The 22099-nt window shown below is 41.7% G+C and overlaps 1 protein-coding gene and 1 long non-coding RNA gene across 10 annotated transcripts in view; one reads left to right on the forward strand and one right to left on the reverse strand.

The window, feature by feature from the left end:
- The window catches only part of dgkh (diacylglycerol kinase, eta), a 566607-nt gene that overhangs the window by 139587 nt on the left and 404921 nt on the right, over positions 1-22099 (reverse strand). For 8 of the 9 annotated variants that reach the window (XM_043694440.1, XM_043694442.1, XM_043694447.1 and 5 more), the window contains 3 exons: positions 20702-20841; positions 5452-5536; positions 975-1066 (listed from right to left, as the gene is read on the reverse strand). In XM_043694440.1, coding sequence (XP_043550375.1) covers positions 975-1066; positions 5452-5536; positions 20702-20841 — 317 coding nt within the window. The remainder of the gene's footprint in view (positions 1-974; positions 1067-5451; positions 5537-20701; positions 20842-22099) is intronic. The other variant, XM_043694441.1, reaches the window with a different exon arrangement.
- LOC122551881 overlaps positions 10189-22099 on the forward strand; it is a 60950-nt gene continuing 49039 nt past the window's right edge. The window contains exon 1 of the long non-coding RNA XR_006312225.1: positions 10189-10321. This is a non-coding gene — a long non-coding RNA (uncharacterized LOC122551881). The remainder of the gene's footprint in view (positions 10322-22099) is intronic.

Consider the following 22099-nt stretch of genomic DNA (forward strand, 5'->3'; position numbering starts at 1 on the left):
ATCATTTTAACACCTTCTGAACTGTAAAATAGAGAGTTGCACAAATCCACAATCGTACTTTTGCGACAAAGTGCTTTCCACCTGCGAACAGGTAAATAAAACATGTGTAGCTGAATTGCTTTTGAAATAAATGGACAGGAGCCTGCTCTCAACACTTACCCTAATTTTAACTCACAAGATTTAAACTAGGGCTAAAAGTGGTAAATTGTAAGGATAAATCATATAGTCTTGGTTTATATTCCCTTCAGAGTAGAAGATTGAGGGTCAATCATGTTGAAGTGTTTAGGATGATTAATTGATATGACGAATAGGCAAAGAGTAACTATTGTCCCTCGTGGGAAGCCAGAACTGGGGAATATTATCTCAAAAACTAGAGATGGGCAACTCAACTGTGACATATTTCTTTTCACACTAAGGGCAATTGAGATCTTGAACTCTGGGCAGCTGAAATTTTGAGATTGACAGATTAGAAATGATATTAATAGCTATGGAACAACTGCAGGTAAATCATGATCCAAACCACTATAATCGGCAGAACTGGTCTGTGAAGCTGAAGGCCGACTCCTGACCTGGCACTTTGCTGGGAAGTGGTGGGTTCTGAAGTTATCCTTTTCTTGCACACAGAGTTAATTTGGCACTAGTGAAATCAGGGACCAACCAGCCATCCCCTAATCAAATCAAATACATCAAACACATGCTGTCAGAGCAAAAAAAGACTTTTAAAAACAAAAAGCTTCAGGGATTATGAATAAAGAACACAAACTCAAATGCTGAATTATAGAACTGCCTGTCCTACTCACATCTGATTCACAAGCAGAGACTACACATAATAATGGTGCTTCATGGGGAATCCTTCCTTCAGATCAGATATATCGAATACATTAATCATTTTTGATTCTACCCCTGGAAATTTGTATGAGTCAGAAAGCTGACTAACATTCTTACATAGATATTTCACACATCGAACGACTCACTTGGCAGATGATATGACAACCGAGTGCTGGTCGGAGTTGAGGATTTTGGTGAGGTGAGCAGCAACTGAATCTTCATAGGCTGATATCTGCAACTGAGAGAAAAAAGTTAGATATCCTGGATGCACTGGATTTGCCAAAACAATCAACAAGATAAATGTGAGATGACTAGAGTTCAAGGTCTATATGTTCCTGTGAGGGTGAAGGGCAAAGTTGGCTGGAATAGGGAACTCTGGATGATGAGAAATATTATGGCATTGGCCAGAAAAATATACGTATGGCTCAGGTACACAGGCAGCTGGGATCAAGGGAATCCCTGGAGGTATAAAGGCGATACAGGAGTTCAATGTAGAAGGCTGGGTAGCAGGAAACAGAAGGAAGTTTAGTGGAAGGAAGTTTCTCAAAGTGGAGAATTGTGACCAGTGTCAGTGAGGGATCCATGCTAGGACCCTCTGGATGGTCCATCTCGGATGATCTGGAGGGAGGTATAGGTGGTCTGATTAGCAAGTTTGCAGATGACACTAAGATTGGTGGAGTAACAGATAGTGAAGTGGACTGTTAGAAAATGCAGCAGAATATGGATAGTTTGGAGAGTTTGGTGGAGAAATACAGATGGAGTGCAATCCAGGCAAATGTGAGATGCATTTTGAAGATCCAATTCAAGAGTGAACTATATTGTAAATGAAAACCCCTGGGGAAAGTAGATGTACAGAAAGATCTGGGTGTTCAGGTCCATTGTACACTAAAGGTGGCAATGCAGATCAATAGAGTGGTCAAGAAGGCATACGGCATACTTTCCTTCATCAGACGGGGTATTGAGTACAAGAGTTGGCAGGTCACATTGTGTAGGACTTTGGTTCGGCCAGAATTGGAATACTGCATACAGTTCTGGTTGCCACATTACCAAAAGGATGTGGATGCTTTAGAGACGGTGCAGAGGAGGTTCACCAGGATGTTGCCTGGTATGGAGGGTGCTAGCTATGAAGACAGGTTGAGAAGATTAGGATTATTTTCATTAGAAAGACAGAGGTTGAGGGGGGAAACCTGATTGAGGTCTACAAAATCATGAGAGGTATAGACACGGTCTCTAGCAAGAAGCTTTTTCCCCAGAGTAGGGAACTCAATTACTCGGGGTCACAAGTTCAAGAGGGGAACTGTTTAAGGGAGATATGTGTGGAAAGTTCTCTATACAGAGGGTGGTGGGTGCCTGAAATGCACTGCCAGCAGAGGTGATAGATAAGTGCGAGGTCTTGTGTTTTGGAAAGTCAAGTCAAGGTAGGAGTTTCATGATGAATGGTAGGGCCTTAAAGAGTGTAGTGGGACAGAAGGCCCTCGGAGTTGAGGTGCACGGTTCTCTGAAAGTGGAGTCACAGGTAGACAGGGCAGTGAAGAAGGTTTTTGGCCCACTGGCCTTCATCAGTCAGGACACTGAGTAAAGAAGTTGGGAAGTTATGTTGCAGTTATACAGGACGTTGGTGAGGCTGCAATTCGAGTATTGTGTGCAGTTTTGGTCACCTCGCTATGGGAAAGATGTAATTAAACTGGAAAAAGTTCAGAAGAAACAAGAATGTTGCCAGGACTCAAGGGTGTGAATTATAGGGAGAGGTTGGACAAGCTAGGATCTTTTTTGTACAGTGTAGGAGACTGAGGTGAGGGGGATTTTACAGAAGTGTATAAGACCATAAGACCCATGGATCAATGACTAGAGGGCATCAGTTTAAGGTTAGAGGGGAAAGAATAAAAAGGAACCTGAGGGGCAACTTTTTTTTTTACACGGAGGGTGGTATGCAGATGGAATGAGCTGCCAGTGCAAGTGGTTGAGGCTTGTATATTAACAACATTTATAACGCATTTGGACAAGTACATGGATAGGAAAAGTTTAGAAGGATATGGACCAAGTGCAGGGAAATGGGGTTCACGTGGACGATCATTTTGGTCAGCACAGACCCGTTTGGGCCAATGGCCCTGTCTCCAGGCTGTAGGACTATCTGGCTCTATGACATCTGAAGAGATTTTTCTTCCATTATATTCATCATGACTAAGAGAAGCACAACATATCTGGCACATTCAAAATATCCTGACTCCATTATCTACTGTCCTCAGAACCTAAATAAAAACGGATACTGAAAATACTCTGTAGGTCAGGCAATACCTGTGGAGGGAAAGAGAGTAAACCTTTCAAGTCAATGGCCCTTCTTAACAAATGAATGAAGGAAGATAGAAACGTGATGGATTTTAAGTCTGTCCGAGTCTGGAGAAGTAGAAGCGAATGTCCACAGGAAGACAGCTAACAATCCGCATACATGAACATCAACTAGCCACGAAACGACATGACCAGCTATCCTTCGTAGCCACACACGCAGACAACAAGCAACATGAATTCGACTGGGACAACACTACTATCATAGGGCAAGCCAGACAGAGAACAGCCAGGGAATTCCTAGAGGCATGGCATTCATCCACAAACTCCATCAACAAACACATCGACCTGGACCCAATATACCAACCACTACAGCGGACAGCTGAAACTGACAACCGGAAGCGGCAGGGACAGACCACTATAAACACCGGAGGAAACACCACAGAAGCGCTTCACAGGAGGCTCCCAAGCACTGATGATGTCGCCTAGCCAGGGGACGAAACGTTTGCAACAAAAACTTCCAGCTCGGCGAACAGAACCACAGCAACGAGCACCCGAGCTACAAATCTTCGCACAAACTTTGAAGCGAATGTCTGTGATCGGGTAAATGGCAGGAGTGATGATGTGACAAAACGTTTCATGGTACAAATGGGACAGGTGCAGAATCAAAACAGTTGTCTGGATGAAGTGCGAATGGCTGGATAGCAGTCGTCCAACTGCAGAGTGAAGGAATAAAGAAATAAGCCACTACAACTGATCTTGCAGGAAATAACAGGTTAGTAGTAGTTGAATTCAACAGAATAGTTGAATTCATTAGTGAGTCCAGAAGGCTGTTAAGTGCTCAGTCAAATAGTGAGTTGCTGTTCCTCAAGGTTGCATTAGCTTCAAAAGGAACACCGCATTAGATGGGGGACACAAAAAGATCCAAGTCTGAGCAAGGTGGAGGGACCGGTATTGACAAGACCAATAACAGAAAGTTCAGTGTTGCTACTGTGGAATCAAAGGAGGTGTTCCATAAATTGGTGACATAGTCTGTCTGGTGTTGTGTGATTTTTTAACTTTGTACACCCCAGTCCAACACCGGCATCTCCAAATCAGTCTGTCTTGGGTCTTCTCAATGTATCAGGGCTTCCGACATTGTTGTTCCTGACTGAGGAGCTGTAGCAGATGTATACAGGAAGTGGCACAAAGGTGCAGCTCAATTTGAATGAAGCAAAGACAAAATGCTTAACTCAGGAAATTTGGTAAGTGAGACAATTTAGAAGGTCCGTATCTTTCTATTATCTAATCAACTCTGCACTTAGCACTTAACTGGAGTGGAGTGGTAATTTGTAGTTTCGTTCACTCTGAGTCAGTTTTAAACAAGTTCCCAGCTGCCTTGTACTTTATCAGTATGTCACCCAGAGGCTCCTTTGGTACAGTGTCAGTGTCCCCATCTCTAAGCCAGGAGGCCTGAGATCAAGTCCCACCTGCTTCAGATGTGTAAAATAATATCTCTGAAAAGATTCAAATGCCAATAGCCTACAGAGTGACGCTCACTCATTGGGTATAGTTTTTTTGTTTAACATGTTGGACATGTAATAACACATCTCTATGGCAGGTGGGACCTCAACTTCTCACCCAAAACACTACCAATATGCCCATACCCATTGGGTATATCCATTTCTCTCTGCCCACATTTTTCAAGTTTTCATTCCCTTCAGCGATCCAGCCATTATCATTTACAGATGCTCTAGACATCCTTTATTTCATAAATTTTCCCAGTAGATTCAATTACACCTTGCTCATTTTATCATTAAATTTCTCCTATCCTTCACTTTATTTCGTATCTTCCACTTTGTTCTTTCCTCCCAACTCCTCCGAGATAGTGGCGCTTTGCTGAGTTTTTACATTCGTCAATGTTTAAGCAGAGGCAATCACTGCAGGACAGCCTGCCAGGTTAATATTTGCACATCACACATTATCAAGCTTCACTGTGTGTCCAAAATAGCTGTAATACTAATTGGATACCAAGTCAATCCAACATTATGATAGCTCAATTGAAAGAATCTCTGTCTTATTTTGCATCGATACTTCTCAATATTATTAATAAAAAGCTAAAACTTTCAGTTTCAAAAACCTAGGCTAAATTTTCCTAAGCTTCATTCCCATTTAATCTGCCTGATCCACAGAGTTCCTGACTTTTGCAACAATGAATTGTAATGGAGCAAATGTCCATGAAGTAAGGCACAAGGACAGGAATCCAGCCTTACCAGATTCATTCTTTCCCATTCTGGTTCTGAGCAAAATGATGTTCTGTAACTCAAAGCTTGTGTGCATTTCGCAATGCTAAAGACTCACTTGGGATTCCTCAGCATCCTCCTCTGGGGTCACTGCCAGGGCATGTTTCGGTGGTATTTTTATCTCATACGTCATAATGCTCCATCTGTGTAAAAACAAATGCAGGTCTTATTGAAATACCATCTGCTGACCAAAATAGCACAGGAGGCCCAAGAACATAAAAACCATCAGCTGGTTGAACATTCAGTACTCAAATATGTGATCTTTACTTGGCAAGGGAATATTGTAAACAAATTACACTTGACTTAAGCAGCTTCAAACACTATACAACATATTATTACATTAACCAGTACAAAGCAATGTTGTGTTTCTGGAAGTTATCTCTGATAATGCTGTTCACAATGAGTCCAATGATTGGTCATTCTGACAGGAGTGCTATGCCAAATAGAAGTCACAGGACAGAAACTTGGAATTCAGTCCATTAACTCATGTTAGTGTTTACCCTCATCACATGGAGTGGCACAGTGGCTAGCACTGCTGCCTCACAGCACCACGGACCCAGGTTCAATTCTAGCCTCTGGTGATGTCTCTGATGAGTTTTCACATTCTCCCAGTGTCTGCGAGGGTTTCCTGCGGGTGCGCCAGTTTCCTCCCACAGTCGAAAGCTGTGCAGATTAGGTGGATTGGCCATGCTAAGTTGCCTATAGTGTTCAGGGATGTGGATTAGAACACAGAACTTTACTGTACAGAATAGACCCTTCGGCCCTCAATGTTGCACCGACCTGTGGAACCAATCTGAAGTCCATTTAACATACACTATTCCATTCTCATCTATATGCCTATCCAATGATCATTTAAATGCACTGAAAGTTGGCAATTCTACTATTGTGGCAGGCAGTGGATTCCATGCCCCTGCTACTCTGAGTAAAGAAACTACCTTTGACATCTATCCTATTTCTATCACCCCACAATTTAAAGCTATGTCCCCTCGTACTAGCCATCACCATCTGAGGAAAAAGGCTCTCATTGTCCACCCTATCTAATCCTCTGATTATCTTATGTGTTTCAATTATGTAACCTCTCAACCTTCATCTCTCTAACGAAAACAGCCTCAAGTCCTTCTGCCTTTCTACATAAAACCTTCCATCCATACCAGGCAACATCCTAGTAAATCTCCTCTGAACCCCTTCCAAAGCTTCCGCATCCTTCCTATAATGCGGTGACTAGAACTGTACACAATACTCCAAATGTGGTTGCACCAGAGTCTTTTACAGCTGTGACATGATCTCTCTTAAACCCAATCGCTCTACCAATAAAAGCTAACACACTGTATGCCTTCTTAATGACCCTATCAACCTGAGTGGAGAAAGTGAGGTCTGCAGATGCTGGAGATCAGAGCTGGAAATGTGTTGCTGGAAAAGCGCAGCAGGTCAGGCAGCATCCAGGGAACAGGAGAATCGACGTTTCGGGCATAAGCCCTTCCTGAAGAAGGGCTTATGCCCGAAACGTCGATTCTCCTGTTCCCTGGATGCTGCCTGACCTGCTGTGCGTTTCCAGCAACACATTTCCAGCTATCAACCTGAGTAGCAACTTTCAAGGATCTATGTACATGGACATCGCGATCTGTCGGCCCAACTACACTACCAAGAACCATACCATTAGCCCAGTATTGTCATTCCTGTTACTCCTTCCAAAGTGAATCACCTCACACTTTTCCGCATTAAACTCCATTTGCCACCTCTCAGCCCAGCTCTGCAGCTTATCTATGTCCCTCTGTAACTTACTACATCCTTCAGCACTATCTTCAACTCTACCGACCTTAGTGTCATCTGCAAATTTACTAACCCATCCTTCTATGCCCTCATCGAGGACATTTACAAAAATGACAAACAACAGTGGACCCAAAACAGATCCTTGCGGTACCGCATTAGTAACTGAACTCCAGGATGAACATTTCCCATCGACCACATTCCTCTGTCTTCTTTCAGCTAGCCAATTCCTAATCCAAACTGCTAAATCACCCTCAATCCCATGCCTCTGTATTTTGTGCAATAGCCTACTATGGGGAACCTTATCAAACACCTTACTTAAATCCAAATACAAACAGCTTTACCTTCATCCGCCTGTTTGGTCACCTTCTCAATGAACTCAATGAGGTTTGTGAGGCATGACCTACCCTTCATAAAACCTTGTTGACTATCCCTAATCAACTTATTCTTATTGAGATGATTATAAATCATCTTATATATAATCTTATAACCTTTTCCAACACTTTACCCACAACTGAAGTAAGACTCACTGGTCTATAATTTCCAGGGTTGTCTCTACTCCGCTTCTTGAACAAGGGAACAACATTTGCTATCCGCCAGTCTTCTGGCACTATTCCTATAGACAATGATAACATAAAGATCAAAGCTAAAGGCTCTGCATTCTCCTCCCTGGCTTCCCAGGGAATCCTAGGATAAATCTCATCCGGCCCAGGGGACTTATCTATTTTTACACTTTCCAGAATTGCTAACACCTCCTCCTTCTGCACCTCAATCCCATCTCATCTAGAAGCCTGTATCTTAGTATTCTCCTCTACCACGTTGTCTTTCTCTAATGTGAATACTGACAAAAAGTATTCATTTAGCACTTCCCCTATCTCCTCTGACTCCACGCACATGGGAAATGCAGGGTGGGATGCTCTTTGGAGGGTTGGAGTAGACTTGCTGGGCTGTTCCCACACTGTAGGGATTTTATGAACTTCTATGAACATATTCACTCTTCGACAATTATCCCTTCATTTATCCAAAATGTTGAGACAGATTTTGTCTCAGGCACCAACTGCAGGGGCAATGTCTTCAAACTCTCAATTCTCTTAATAAAGATATTTTTCCAGCCTGTAAAGTAAATCTTTTTCTCCCATTCTTCTACATATGGCTTCTCAATTGCTTAAAACTGTTGACTGCCGTTTCCCCATTCCCGTCCTCAACATTTTTACTAAACCACAATCAAATATGATGCTCAAACAAGGACTTTGCAACAAGGACTGTGCACCGTGGGCGGCACGGTGGTTAGCACTGCTGCCTCACAGCGCCAGAGACCCGGGTTCAATTCCCGCCTCAGGTGACTGACTGTGTGGAGTTTGCACATTCTCCCCGTGTCTAAGTGGGTTTCCTCCGGGTGCTCCGGTTTCCTCCCACCATCCAAAAATGTGCAGGGTCAGGTGAATTGGCCATACTAAATTGCCCGTAGTGTTAAGTAAGGGGTAAATTGTAGGGGTATGGGTGGGTTTCGCTTCGGCGGGTCGGTGTGGACTTGTTGGGCCGAAGGGCCTATTTCCACACTGTAATCTAATCTAATCTAATCTAATCTAATCTAAAATTATTTGCATTTGTGTTGCCTCATTCCAGTGAATCTGCACTGGCCCTTCTCTAATTTCTCAACATCCTATTCATGTAACCATGCACCCCAGTGCGGCACACAATATTCTAGTTAAGGAGATAGAGGTTCATTGGTACTTACTGGCTCTAATATTCTACACTTTGTGATAAACCTAGAAATTCATTGTATTAACTCGTGAACAGAAGTGGTGATCTTTAGTACAATCTCATATTATATGGGCGTCACGGTGACTCAATGGGTAGCACTGCTGCCTCACAGCACCAGGGTCCCAGATTCGATTCCAGCCTCGGCTGACTGTCTGTGTGGAGTTTGCACATTCTCCCTGTGTCTGCGTGGGTTTCTTCCGGGTGCTCCGGTTTCCTCCCACAGTCCAAAGATGTGCAGTCCAGGTGAATTGGCCATATTAAATTGCCCGTAGTGTTAGGTGCATTATTCAGAGGGAAATGGGTCTGGGTGGGTTACTCTTCAGAGGGTCAGTGTGGACTTGTTGGGCTGAAGGGCCTGTTTCCACACTGTAGGGAATCTAATCTAATCTAATTATTCGACTAACAATTGAACATACTTAATTAACTCTGACGAAGGGTCACGAGACATAAAACATTAACTTCTTTCTCTTTCTCCCCACAGATGCTGCCAGACCTGTTAAGCTTCTCCAGCAATTTGTGTTTTTGTACTTAATTAGACCTGTTCCCAATGGATCTCAATAAGCATAACCTCAGGTTGTGCAGAGTTTAAATACTCACTGTTGAGGGATCCTTGCAGATTGGAAGATGTTTTATATTTTTAAAAACATTAAATTACTGTTGCCTTTTTAATACTGAAATACGATACTGTCAGAAAGTGAACCATCAGATTTGATATGCAGTTCTCTTTGTTACACAGAGCTTGACACTGCCGCATGACTCGGGGCACTCCACATCCTGACAATGGGACGGTTGAAAATAAAAGATTGACTTTATTAATAAACTACCTTCTACAGCTTCATGACAGCCCAACAATCTTCAAACCAATTAAGTATTTCTGAAGTGCTGTAAACAAGACAGTCAAGTGCACTCAATAAGCCCCCACCTACAGTAATAAGACAATGTCCAGATATCGGTTTCAGCAACATTGGTTGAGAGTTAAATGTGGACAGGACTTCTCTGTTTGACAAGTATTGAAGTGCGTGTTCCCATTGTTATTTTGCACTTTTTTAAAGGAACACAACATCAGGGGATTACAGGAGCCAGGCACTCCTGTTTTATCATGCTTATTTACTGCATGTCACTTGGAGCCCTGACTTAGCTGGAGACAAAAAAAAACTGCAGTTGCTGGAATCCAAAATAGACAGACAGGAGGGTGGAACAACACAGCAAGGCAGCAACAGAAGGCTGGAACAACACAGCAAGGCAGGCAGCACCAAGAGGCTGGAACAACACAGCAAGGCAGGCAGCACCAGGAGGTGGAGAAGTCGACGTTTCGGGTGCACCCCTTCTTCAGGACTGACAGCAGACCTGGGCACCACATCTTCAAAAGGATATATTGCCCTTGGAAGGAGCACAGGGTAGGTTTACAAGAATGAAGCCTGACCATCAGGGGTGAAGTTACAAGTAGAAATTATTCAAATTAGGCCTGTTTTGTCTAAAATTTTGAAGGTTAAGGGGTGACCTAATTGATACCTTCAACATATTATCAGTAAAGAAAAGGGAGATAAAAGTAAATTATTTCCACTGATTTGGGAGTCCAGAACTAGGGAGCAACTAGAGAAAGTAAAGGAAATAAACATGGACAGTCTTATGGGCCGCTGAATATCATATTTTAAACAAGGAGTGTGAAATACAATTGGGTAATGCACTTTTAAAGGAAGCTTCATCATATGGCTTGTTAATATAATAAACTAATTCCATCCTTTAAAATGGTGCATAAAAAATTTAACACAATGGAGATCTGAACTACACTCACAATGGAAGACGATCCTGTGGGAAGGAGATCTCAGATAGAGAGGACTGTTTAAAAAAAAAGGGGTCACCTATTTAAAGAGCAAGATGAAATTGTTTCTCACAGACGGTCACAAGATTTTGGAACTCCCTTCCTGAAAAGGCAGTGGAAGAAAAGTCCTTGAATATTTTTGAAGGCAGAGAAGAATTAGGTGAAAGGTCATGGGAGTTGGCATAAGTGTAGATTTGTCCTTGCAACCCAATCAGCCATGATTTTACTAAAGAGTGAATCAGGCTTGAGGGGCCAAATGGCCTACACCTGGTGTTTGTTCACATGGAGAGAGAAGGAGCGAGCCTGCAAGCAATCAAGCAATTGCTTTTCATTACTTTTTCTGAGGCATCTTCCAAAGGGAGAACCTTGAGAATTTGAGCACAGGAATTCTCTCATAGAATCTGTGCAGATGCCGTGCTCCCTTTTTTAATGATGTGGAAGTGCCAGTGTTGAAGTGCCAGTGTTGAACTGTGGTGGACAAAGTTAAAGATCACATAAAACCAGGTTACAGTCCAATAGGTTTATTTGAAAGTACACACTTTTGGAGTGCTGCCTCTTTGTCAGGTACCTCATGGGCAGAATTATAAGACACAGAATTCAGTTAAAAGTCAAAGTGTTATACAATTGATGTGATGTATTGAACAAACCTAGATTGCCGTTAAGTCTTTAATCACTTAGAATGGCTTCAATTAATTAACATGTAAATCTCAGAACTTCTTTCAAGTCACAATCCGGAGATAACATTTCATAAATTCCTACCTTTGTAACAGAACCAGTCGGACTCAAGGTTGGGATACAGACAGACTCTAACCTCACACCTTTAATGCATGTCTGAGCTGAGAGGTCACTTTTTTTAATATACTGATAAAACCCAAGTTATCCCTGATCTGCGATTTGAAATAAGTTCTGGGATTTACGTTTTAATCAATCGAAACTTAGATCCCCATTCTAATTGATAAAGACTTAACAGCAGTTTAGGTTTGTTGAATACATTGCATCAGTTGAACGATACTTTCATCTTTTACGATATATTCTGTGTCCTATGATCCTGCCTCACTAGCTACCTGATGAAGGAGCAGTGCTCAGAAAGCTTGTACTTTCAAATCAACCTGTTGGACTATAATCCGGTTGTGTGTGATTTTTAACTTTGCCCTTTATCAAAGTTCTAGCTGCTGTATTCAACAAAGTGAAGAGTTTAAATATTCCAAAGTTTAATTGAAAAACTACTAACAGAAGGAAAGTGTTGTCATAAAGGTAATCCTTTTTTTTCTAAAAGCTATTCCTTGGCTCAAGGAGACTCTGTCCTTGATTTTCTTTTCAGAGGAGCAATAAACCGGGCCGGATTCCGATCAGTCTGGTTTGGTACAGAGATGAAAAGGATTTTGAGAGGCTTTTAGTTGATATGTAAACAGATGAGACTTCAGGCCAAAGTGGTCATGCTTTCGAAGTTACCTGTATAAAGTGAGGGGAGGGGTCAGCTCTCTAGCTAGCTGAGCTGACCTGAGCAGAGCAGTTTTGGTTCAGTCTTGAACTGCGAAGTTCAACAGGGAAACTGTGTGGAAACTCTCTCTCTTTTCTGTCCTTCAACTTCAATCTGTAAGCACATGTCCCATTTATACTGGTTTTTAAAGGGAGTTTGCTTATTGCGACTGTTGTGTGTATTGGGAACAGCATAATTAAGTCTAGCTGGATAGGTTGAGTTCTGTAGGGGGTTCCGTATTCTGTTCTTTGTGTTTCATTGTGTAATTTTGTGAATACATTTTTTGTCTGTTTTAAAATCTAGTAGTCAACCTCGCTAACTTAATCCGGGGTAATTGTTACTGTACACTTACCGAAACAAATTGCATTGGTAGGTCTCGGGCTGCCTGCTTAAGAATGTTTTGAGTGGCCTGGCCTAGTTCATAACAGTGTGTAATGTAGGTCTATAAGGGACTAGAGTGGCAGATGAGTCAGATGACAAATGGGTGAGTAGTTACTTTAAGGGCTAATCAGGGAGAATGATGGGTTAGATGGTGGAAGGGGTCAGTTGTATATTTACCTAGGCATTAAACCAGGTTTCCTCCCATATAACACTTCTTGGGTAACTATCTAGCAAGGTAGTTTGGAACTGTCTGAAGCATCTGACTCTAACTTGGTCTACTTTGGAGGATTGCAGGGAGCAGGGGATTCCCATCAAAAGTCCAACCTTCCTTCGCAATTTCACCAGTCAATGCATTCGGACTTATATGGAGTCCCACACCTCTCTTCTGAGTATTCAGAGACCCAAACATCCATGTCACTTATAACCTTGAATATTAAACACCCTACCCTTACTACAACATCATATTCTTACAAAGCTGTTTGTACTTTTAGTTGATCAACCTATTCATCGTACTGTGTGTTGGCACTCAGTTATTATAATTGTCTTTGAATTCATCTTAGTCCTTCTAAGACTGATTTTATTTTAATTTGGAGCTACTAACTTCTCTAGTACTGTTCAAACTCACTTTAAGCACTATATTTCGCTTTCCTAACTTCACAAAATCCTGATGAAGAACTTATGTTTGAAATGTCAACTCTCCTGCTCCTCGCATGCTGCCTGACTGGTTGTGTTTTTCTCGCCCCACACTTTTTGACGCTCATATTTGTCTTTTCTATATCTTAATGCTCTGGCCCATCCTCTGCCAATTTTAGTTAAACCTTCCCTGACCACACTATTGAACCTCCCCGTGAGGACAAACAGTCTCGTTTAAATAGGTGTCTCAAGCCCCAGAATTGTCCCAAGAATCTACAGCCTTGTCTCCTGCACCAGATTTCAAGACACACAGTAATTGTCACCATCTTCTTACTCTCGCCTTGGATGGTATTGGAAGAAATCTAGAGATTACTACTATTGAAACCAGTTTTAGCTTTCTCACTGGCTCCTGAAAATCTTTAATTCATCAAAGACTATATGTAATTTAACTACATGTGAGGCAATGCACTTATATGAGAAGTAACTCCGGAAGAAATTATGGGGACTGCAGGTTTAAAACAGACTTCCAAGTATTTCAATTCCTGCCCTATGTCATTGGTACTGATACATAGCACAACTCTGTTACTCATTCCCTGCAGAACATTCTGCACCTATTCTGTGACACCATTTACTCTTGTTCCAGAAAGTCAAAGATTATGGTTGACAATGAAAGCTCCAGAAATGCCTGTCTGTTCCATGACTATGGTATCTCCAATAATGGCTGCATTTCTGTCCTTTGCTGTTCTCCTCTGTGCAATCAGTGATCTATTGGTGCCATTCCTTTAAAGTGTTGTCATTCTCGGCATTTCCGATAGATGTGAAAGTGGCTCACACTCCTGTATTTCCTGATTCTTGCTATCTTAGGAACAGAATAAGCAGCACATTTCACTTAGAAAAACCATAAACGTTAGCAATTTCACCCAATCCCACACAGCTGAAACTATCTGGCTCTTCCTTAATTGAAAAGGGGCTTCATCCCTCAAATCCCACACTGAACTTTCTATGAAAATCAATATGTATCCTTTCAAGGGATTCATTATGTCTGTTTCTCCCTCCACAATGCTGCCAGACCTGCCGAGTTTCTCCAGCAATTTGGAGTTTCAGATTTCTAGCATCTGCAGTATTTGTTTTATCAAATTAATATAATTCAACCAAGTCACTTTGCACATAATTACAAGGAGCCCCTTTAACTGAAATGTAATGAGACGCTGCCTGCATTCTGAATGTATTTCTGCAAATTGATATAAACACCTAATTAAAAGAATGGGAGGACTTGTCATCCAATTCATTGGTAAATTGATTGAGAGTAACATTTTATGCAGCCTAACCACTAGAAATCAATGGCAGAGTGAGCTTATTGGCTCTAGACAATAAACTGAGCTCTCAGGGGCTTTACAGTGAATTTGTTTTTCATGCTAAAATAATGAAGGTCACATTATTAATTCATCAAAGACTATATGTAATTTAACAACATGTGAGGCAATGCACTTTTATGAGAAGTAACTCCGGAAGAAATTATGGGGACTGCAGGTTTAAAACAGACTTCCAAGTTTGATTAATTTTAATTTTTTTTCCAAATTTGGTTTATGACTGTCAGATTTTAATGTGGCATCCAGAAATTTAAATGCAGGCACAATGTAATTGTTACTACTATTGCTGTCCATTTCCCTACTCTGAAGTCATGTTTGGTTTGTCAAATCATAGCCTTGGAACGTCACAGACAGTACAGGAAGGGAAATGCATTGCCATAAATCTGCTGGGTTTCCGTCGGCGTAGACAGAGTGGTTAGTTGGAGTCTTTTTCCCAAGTAAAAATATTAAATATTAGGGAGCATAGGTTTAAAGTAAGAAGGGGACAGTTTATAAGAGGTGTGCAAGGCAAGTTTTTATACAGAGGATATTGCTATCTTGAACACAGTGCCAGGAGAGGTAGTCAAAATAGGTACAATAGCAATGAAAGACAAATGCATGAACAGGGAATAGAGGAAAATGGGCCATGTGCAAGCAGATGGGAATAGTTCAGAATGGTATCATAGTCGGCTTAGACATGATGGGTCAAAGGGCCGATTCATGTGCTGAACTGTTCTGTTTGCTGCTCAGCACATCTTCAAGTAATGAATTAATGACCAGCATTTCGGAGAATTGGAAATTCTACGGATGGAATTGATACTTGGCAGAGAAAAACAAATCAAAGGGAAGGGAGAATGTAGTCCTACAGCTTGAAAGTTACTGTGCATACTTTGAAGAAACGTCAGTCTCATTTAAAAGCTGACCCGATGACTTTTGGTCTAAAACATAATTTTCCACATATCTTGTGCAAAAGTTAACCCGAGTTTTTCAGAGAGCAAACCATGTAGTGGTTATTAATTACTTCCCAATCCATTAATTTGAATTCACGTGCAGGATCTTTGATCTTTTCTCTCCGCCAATTCTACCGACAATCTCCAGTCACCTTTAGAACACAGTGTAAAATTCTGGTCACCTTTCTATAGGAAGGATGCTGTTAAAGTGGAGAGGATGCAGAAAAGACATACAAGGATGTTGCTGGGACTGGAGGGTTTCAGGGGGAGGCGGAATAGGCTGAAGCTTTTTTTTCCCCAGAGTGTCGGAGGCTAAGTGGTGACCTTATAGAGATTTATAAAATCATGAGGGGCATGGATCAAAAGAGTAGTCAAGGTCTTTTCCCCAGGGTTGAGGAGTGCATAAGTTGAGAGGAGTAACCTTCTCATGCAGAGTGTGGTGCATGTATGAAACAATATGCCAGAGGCAGTGGTGGAGGCAGCTACAATTACAACATTAAAAGACTATATGAATTGGAAGGGTTTAGAAGGACATGGGCCAAATGCTGGCAAATGGGACGAGGTCAGATTGGGATATCTGGTTGGCACAGACAAGTTGGACTGAAGAGTCGTTTCCATGATATAGGACTCTATGACTAACAAGATTAATGTGTATCACATGATTTATCATGATGCCTTTGAGAAATAACAAACACACAGCCCAATTTAAAATTAAAATTCACCAATAGGACTACTAATTCTGCAGCAGCAAGATAGTATTATGTCACCAAGACTACCGAAAGATATCCAGTAATCTACAAAAGATGGCCAAGAATAAGCACAGGAAGACCAAATGAGTGGCCACAACTGGAGACCAAAGTGGCACAATGAGCTTATGGGCCTCGGTAAAACAATCATAATATCACTGTCCGATTTCACACACTCAGACAAGTGAAGAAAGACGGTGTTCCATAATTCAGTACCAGCAACAGTTGTTGTCCAAAGATTCATAAAGAAGGGTGTTTGGTACTCAGTCAGAAAACAAACATTTCACAGTATCTACCTCTTGAACATAACAATACAAATAGATTAAGTGGTTATTTATTTTCTTGTTGTATACTGGAGCTTGCTGCCGGTAAAGGTCGATAAAAATATTGGCTGCCATGTTCCTTTGACAGCACAACACGGGTTAAACTTTATCACTGTGTAGCACCTTACTGGTTATCAAACATGTTGAGGCATCTTGAAGTCATGAAAAATACCAAATGGATGAAAATCTCTGATTTTTCTGATGTATTCATAGAAGTTAATAAAAGAACTTGTTAGGTTTGGCTGTAAGATGCATGCTGGCATAACATACAGAGATTGCACAAGTTCGAACTAACATCTCAAAATAACTGATAAAAGACCCACTTCTTATTCATAACGTCCACCATATGTACTTAAATGCCTAAGATACACTCTTGCCACATCATAGGCATTAGGAGCACTGAACTGCAAACTGAATTCCAATTTGACAAAAGTTTCATTTGCTTCATTATTTGGCAGCATCAGTGCAGCACCTCTGATCATCATTATGTCTTGTGTAACGTCCTGTTCAAAATACATTACTAGGTTGATTAAAAACATCAACAAATTTAACTTGTGACAAACCCTCTTTAACAAGTGTTTCATTGCATTTAGAGTCACGGAGTCCTACAGCACAGAGACAGGCCATTTGGCACAAACTGGTCCATGCCGACCAAAATGTCCATCCAAACTAACCCCATTTCCCTGCACTTGGCCAATATCATTCTAAACCTTTCCTATGCAAGTATTTGTCCAAATGCCTCAGTCCATATACATACCAGTTTCTATTTAAAATGTTGTCCCTCAAGTTTCATTTTATTCTCTCCCTTCTAATCTTAAACTGATGCCCTCTGTTCCTGATTCCACAACACTGGGAAAAAGACTGAATGCATTCACCCTATCCATGCCTCTCATGATCTTATACACTTCTATACGATTCCCCCCTCAGTCTCCCATGCTCTAAAGAAAGAAGTCCGAGCTTGTCCAACTTCTCCCTATAAATCAGACCATTGAGTCCTAGCAACATCCTTGTAAATTTCTTCTGTACTCTTTTCAGTTTAATAACATCCTTCCCATAGCAAGGTGACCAAAACTGAAACAATACTCCAGGTGTGCTCTCACCAAAGTCCTGTGCAACCACAACATAAATTCCCAACTCTACTCAATGTCCTGACTGATGAAGGCCAGTGTGCCAAGAGCCTTCTCTGCTCTGTCTACCTGTGACTCCACTTTCAGAGAACCATGCACCTAAATGCCAAAGTCCATCTGTTCCACTACACTCCTTAAGGCCTTACCATTCACCATGACACTCCGACCTTGATTTGACTTTCCAAAATGCAAGACTCACACTTGCCTATATTAAACCCATTTGCCATTTCTTGGCTGACTTCCCCAGCTGATCAAAGTCCTGCTGCAATTTCTGAGAACTTTCCTCACTGTCCTCAATACCACCAATTTTAGTGTCATCTACAAACTTACTAAACATCCCTTGTATATTCTCAACCAAATCATTGCCACAGATAACAAACAGTAATGGGTCCAGTACCAACACCTGAGGCACTCCACTAGTCACAGGCCTCCAGTCCAACAAACATCCTTTCACTATTACCCTCTGCTTCCTACCATCAAGCCGATTGTGTATCCAATTTGCCAGCTCCCCCTGGATTCCAAGTGATCTAACCTTCCAGAGCAGTCTATCATGTGGAACCTTACCAAAGGCCTTACTGAAATCCAGAGAGATTACATCTACCGCCAGGCCCTTGTTAAACTTCCTGGGCCACTTCATCAAAGAACTGTAATAAATTTGTGAGGCATGATCTCCCATGCACAAAGCCATGCTAACTATTCCTAATCAAATTCTGTCTTTCTATTTGCATGTATATCTTATCCCTCAGAATCTTCTCAAGTAACTTACCCACCACAGATGTTAGGCTTCCTGGTCTATCTTTGTGACTCTTCTTGAATAAGGGCACAAATTTTGCTACTCTACAGTCTTCTGGGACTTCACCCGTGGCCCACAATGATGCAAAAATGCCAACAGGCCCCTGCAATTTCTTCTCTAGCCTCTTGCAGTGTTCTTGGATTTATCTGGTTAGAACCAGGAGTCTTTTCCACCATCATATATTGTAATACATCCAACACCTCCTGTACTGTGATATGGACTGTCTCCAAGATATGACCACTAACTTCCCCAAGTTCCCAAGTCTTCATGCCTTTCTCCACAGTAAACACTGAGGAGAAATATTCATTGTGGACCTCGCCCATCTCCTGTGCCCATTTCTACTTTGGTCCTTGAGGGGTTCTACGCTCTCCCTATGTTTTTCTTTTTTCTGTTAATGTACTTCAAGAATCTCTTTGGTTTCACACTAATCTTCTCAGCCAAGGCTATTTCGTGCCCCCTTTTCACCTTTCTGATTTCCTTCTTCAGTCAATTCCTGTATTCCCGGTATCCCTCCACGGATTCCCTTGATCCCAGCTGCCTGAACCTGAGCCACACCTCCTTTTTTCTGGTCAAAGCCTCAATATCTCTTGTCATCCAGGGTGCCCTATTCCAGCCAAATTGCTCTTCACCCTCACAGGAATATATAGACCTTGAACTTGAGCTATCTCACTTTTAAAGGCCTCCCACTTGCTGGAGGTCTTTTTGCATGCAAACTACTCAAATCAATCCCTGCAAGCTCCTATACAATTCTATCAAGATCCGCCCTGCCCCAATTTAGAACTTGAGCCTGTGGACCAGTTTTGTCCCTCTCCATAACTACTTAAAAATTAATTGAATTATGGTCACTGGTCCCAGAGTGCTCTCCCTCGTCATCTGTCCTGCGCTATTTCCCAAGAGTAAGTCGAGTCTTGCTCCTTTCCGAGTGGAACCTCCATACACTGCTTGAGGAAACGTTCCTCAGCGCACTTAACAAATTTCACCCCATTTAAGTCCTTACCACTATGGCTGTCCCAGTCTATGTTTAAAATCCCCTACCATGACAACCCTATTGCTCCTTCAGGTCTCCCAATCTCCCTGCATATTCGTTCCTCTAATTCCTGTTAACTATTTGAGGGCCTATAGTACAACTCCAATAACGTCACTATCCTCTTTTTATTTCTGAGCTCCACCCACAAATCTTCACTGGATGATTCTTCATTATTTCATCTCTGATTACTGCTGTGATATTTACCATCATCAAAATTGCAACTCCCCCCTCCCCTCTTTCCGCTACCTCTGTCCTGCCTAAAGCACCTGTACCCTGGCACATTAAGCTGCCAGTCCTGTCCCTCTTTTATCCATGTTTTTGTCATGGATATAATATCCCAGTCCCACATACCTATCCACGCCCCAAATTTGCTTCTGTAACTGTAAGTGAACTGCAGAAAAATGGTGAACTCAAATGCTATCTCATTTTCCAACTTTGCAGTCAGAGAATAGAAAATGGATAACAAAATGAGGCAGTATTCAGGCTGCAACCTGACTGATAAATTCAAACAATAATAACATGCTCGAAGGCCAAATTATCTTCAAGAAACATCTTGGAAAAATGGCAAATTTAAATTCATCCCTTGGATTTAATTGCCTTTGTGAATAACAAATATTAATTCAATCATAAACTGTTGTATATTTGAATCTTACCATTTAACAGAACCACATTCAAACCATGTCAGCTGTTTATTAGATAACAGACGAGGGATTGCATCACTACATATCTGGTTGGATTCCCACCGCTAATTCTTTTATCATATCCTCAGTACTAAATCTCTCAAGCAGGAATACCATTCCTGACGACAGTGTGCAAGTGTTATTTCATAGACTGCAGCACTTCAAGAAGGCAGGCGAAAGTGGGTACTGCAGACACTGGAGATTAGAGTCAAGATTAGAGTAGTGCTGGAAAAGCACAACAAGTCAGGCAGCATCCGAGGAGCAGGATGCCCGAATCATCGATTTTCCTACTCCTCGGATGCTGCCTGACCTGCTGTGCTGTTCCAGCATCACTCTAATCTTGACTTCAAGAAGGCAGCTCACCACCAACTTCTCAAGGACAACTTGGGAAGGTAATAAATGCTGGCCCAGCCAAAATGCCACATCCTATCAATGAATTGGAAAAAGATATTCACATAACACTTACCTGTCTAACATTTTGGTGCTGGCTCGTTCCAATTTTTCCAAAATCTGTGGAAGCTGTGTGTCATCATCACATGAACCACCCCAGCCAAGGACCCGTGCTAGATCATTTCCTGTTCCGAGTGGCAGAACTCCAAGCTGGCACTGGAAAATAGCATGATCTGGATATTAACAGCCAGACAAACCTAATTCTTAAACAACTGCTTCTATTTTAATTTTAAAATATTTTTGCACGTTGTGCTTCCTTTGCACACTCAACTTAGGTTATGTATCTTCTTCCTTTCTTGGATTTGCAAATGCAAGATAACCAAATTAAGTCAAGAACATTTCCTCTCAAGTACTCACAAAGCTGACTGCTGAATGCCAATAGGTACAGCAAGGCAAAAGACTGGACATCAAATGGACCAACTTTGAGGAGCATTAAAAAGCTTTCAAATCGATTAACTGGAGCACAACAATGATTGCAATTAGGTTAGATAATGATCATTAAAGTAATTTAACTGAGGCTGCAATCAAAGTTAATTCTATTTAAGTCATAAAACACATCTAGAGAGATTGTGATTAAACAGATGCATAATAGTGAATATTATCGCGATACAAGAGTATTGCAAACAATTCAGTAAGTAGCAGAAATAGATTAATTTTAAATGTACCAAATAAAGAAATCAACTGATGCACTGAACTTGAGATTACGTAAAGCATAAAAGATTTAGCAAACTTTTATGTTGATTGGAGACATTTTGGTTCACTTTAAATGATAATGAAAAGCTAGACTCTGGAAATAAAAATTAAGCACTGTACTAATTCTATGTCAAAAGTAACTCAGGGAAGATGAGGAAACCAAAGGGGTAGCCACGGGCACCCATATGGGCCCCAGCTATGCCCGTCGCTTTGTCAGTCCATCTTCCGTAGTTACACCGGCACCACTCCCGACCACTTCCTCCGCTACATTGATGACTGCATCGGCGCCATCGCGTGCTCCCGCAATGAGGTTGAGCAGTTCATCAACTTCACCAACACATTCTACCCCAACGTTAAATTCACCTGGACCATCTCTGACACCTCTTTCCCCTTCCTGGACCTCTCCATCTCCATTAATGATGACCGACTTGATACTGACTTTTTTTTTACAAACCCACTGACTCCCACAGCTATCTGGATTACACCTCTTCCCACCCTACCTCCTGCAAAAATGCCATCCCATATTCCCAATTCCTCCGTCTCCGCTGTATCTGCTCCCAGGAGGGCCAGTTCCACCATAGAACACACCAGATGGCCTCCATCTTTAGAGACCGCAATTTCCCTTCCCACGTGGTTAAAGATGCCCTCCAACGCATCTCATCCACATCCTGCACCTCCACCCTCAGACCCCACCCCTCCAACCATAACAAGGACAGAACGC

The sequence above is a fragment of the Chiloscyllium plagiosum genome, chromosome 7 (genome assembly GCF_004010195.1).
Source record: "Chiloscyllium plagiosum isolate BGI_BamShark_2017 chromosome 7, ASM401019v2, whole genome shotgun sequence".
Classification (NCBI taxonomy): domain Eukaryota; kingdom Metazoa; phylum Chordata; class Chondrichthyes; order Orectolobiformes; family Hemiscylliidae; genus Chiloscyllium; species Chiloscyllium plagiosum.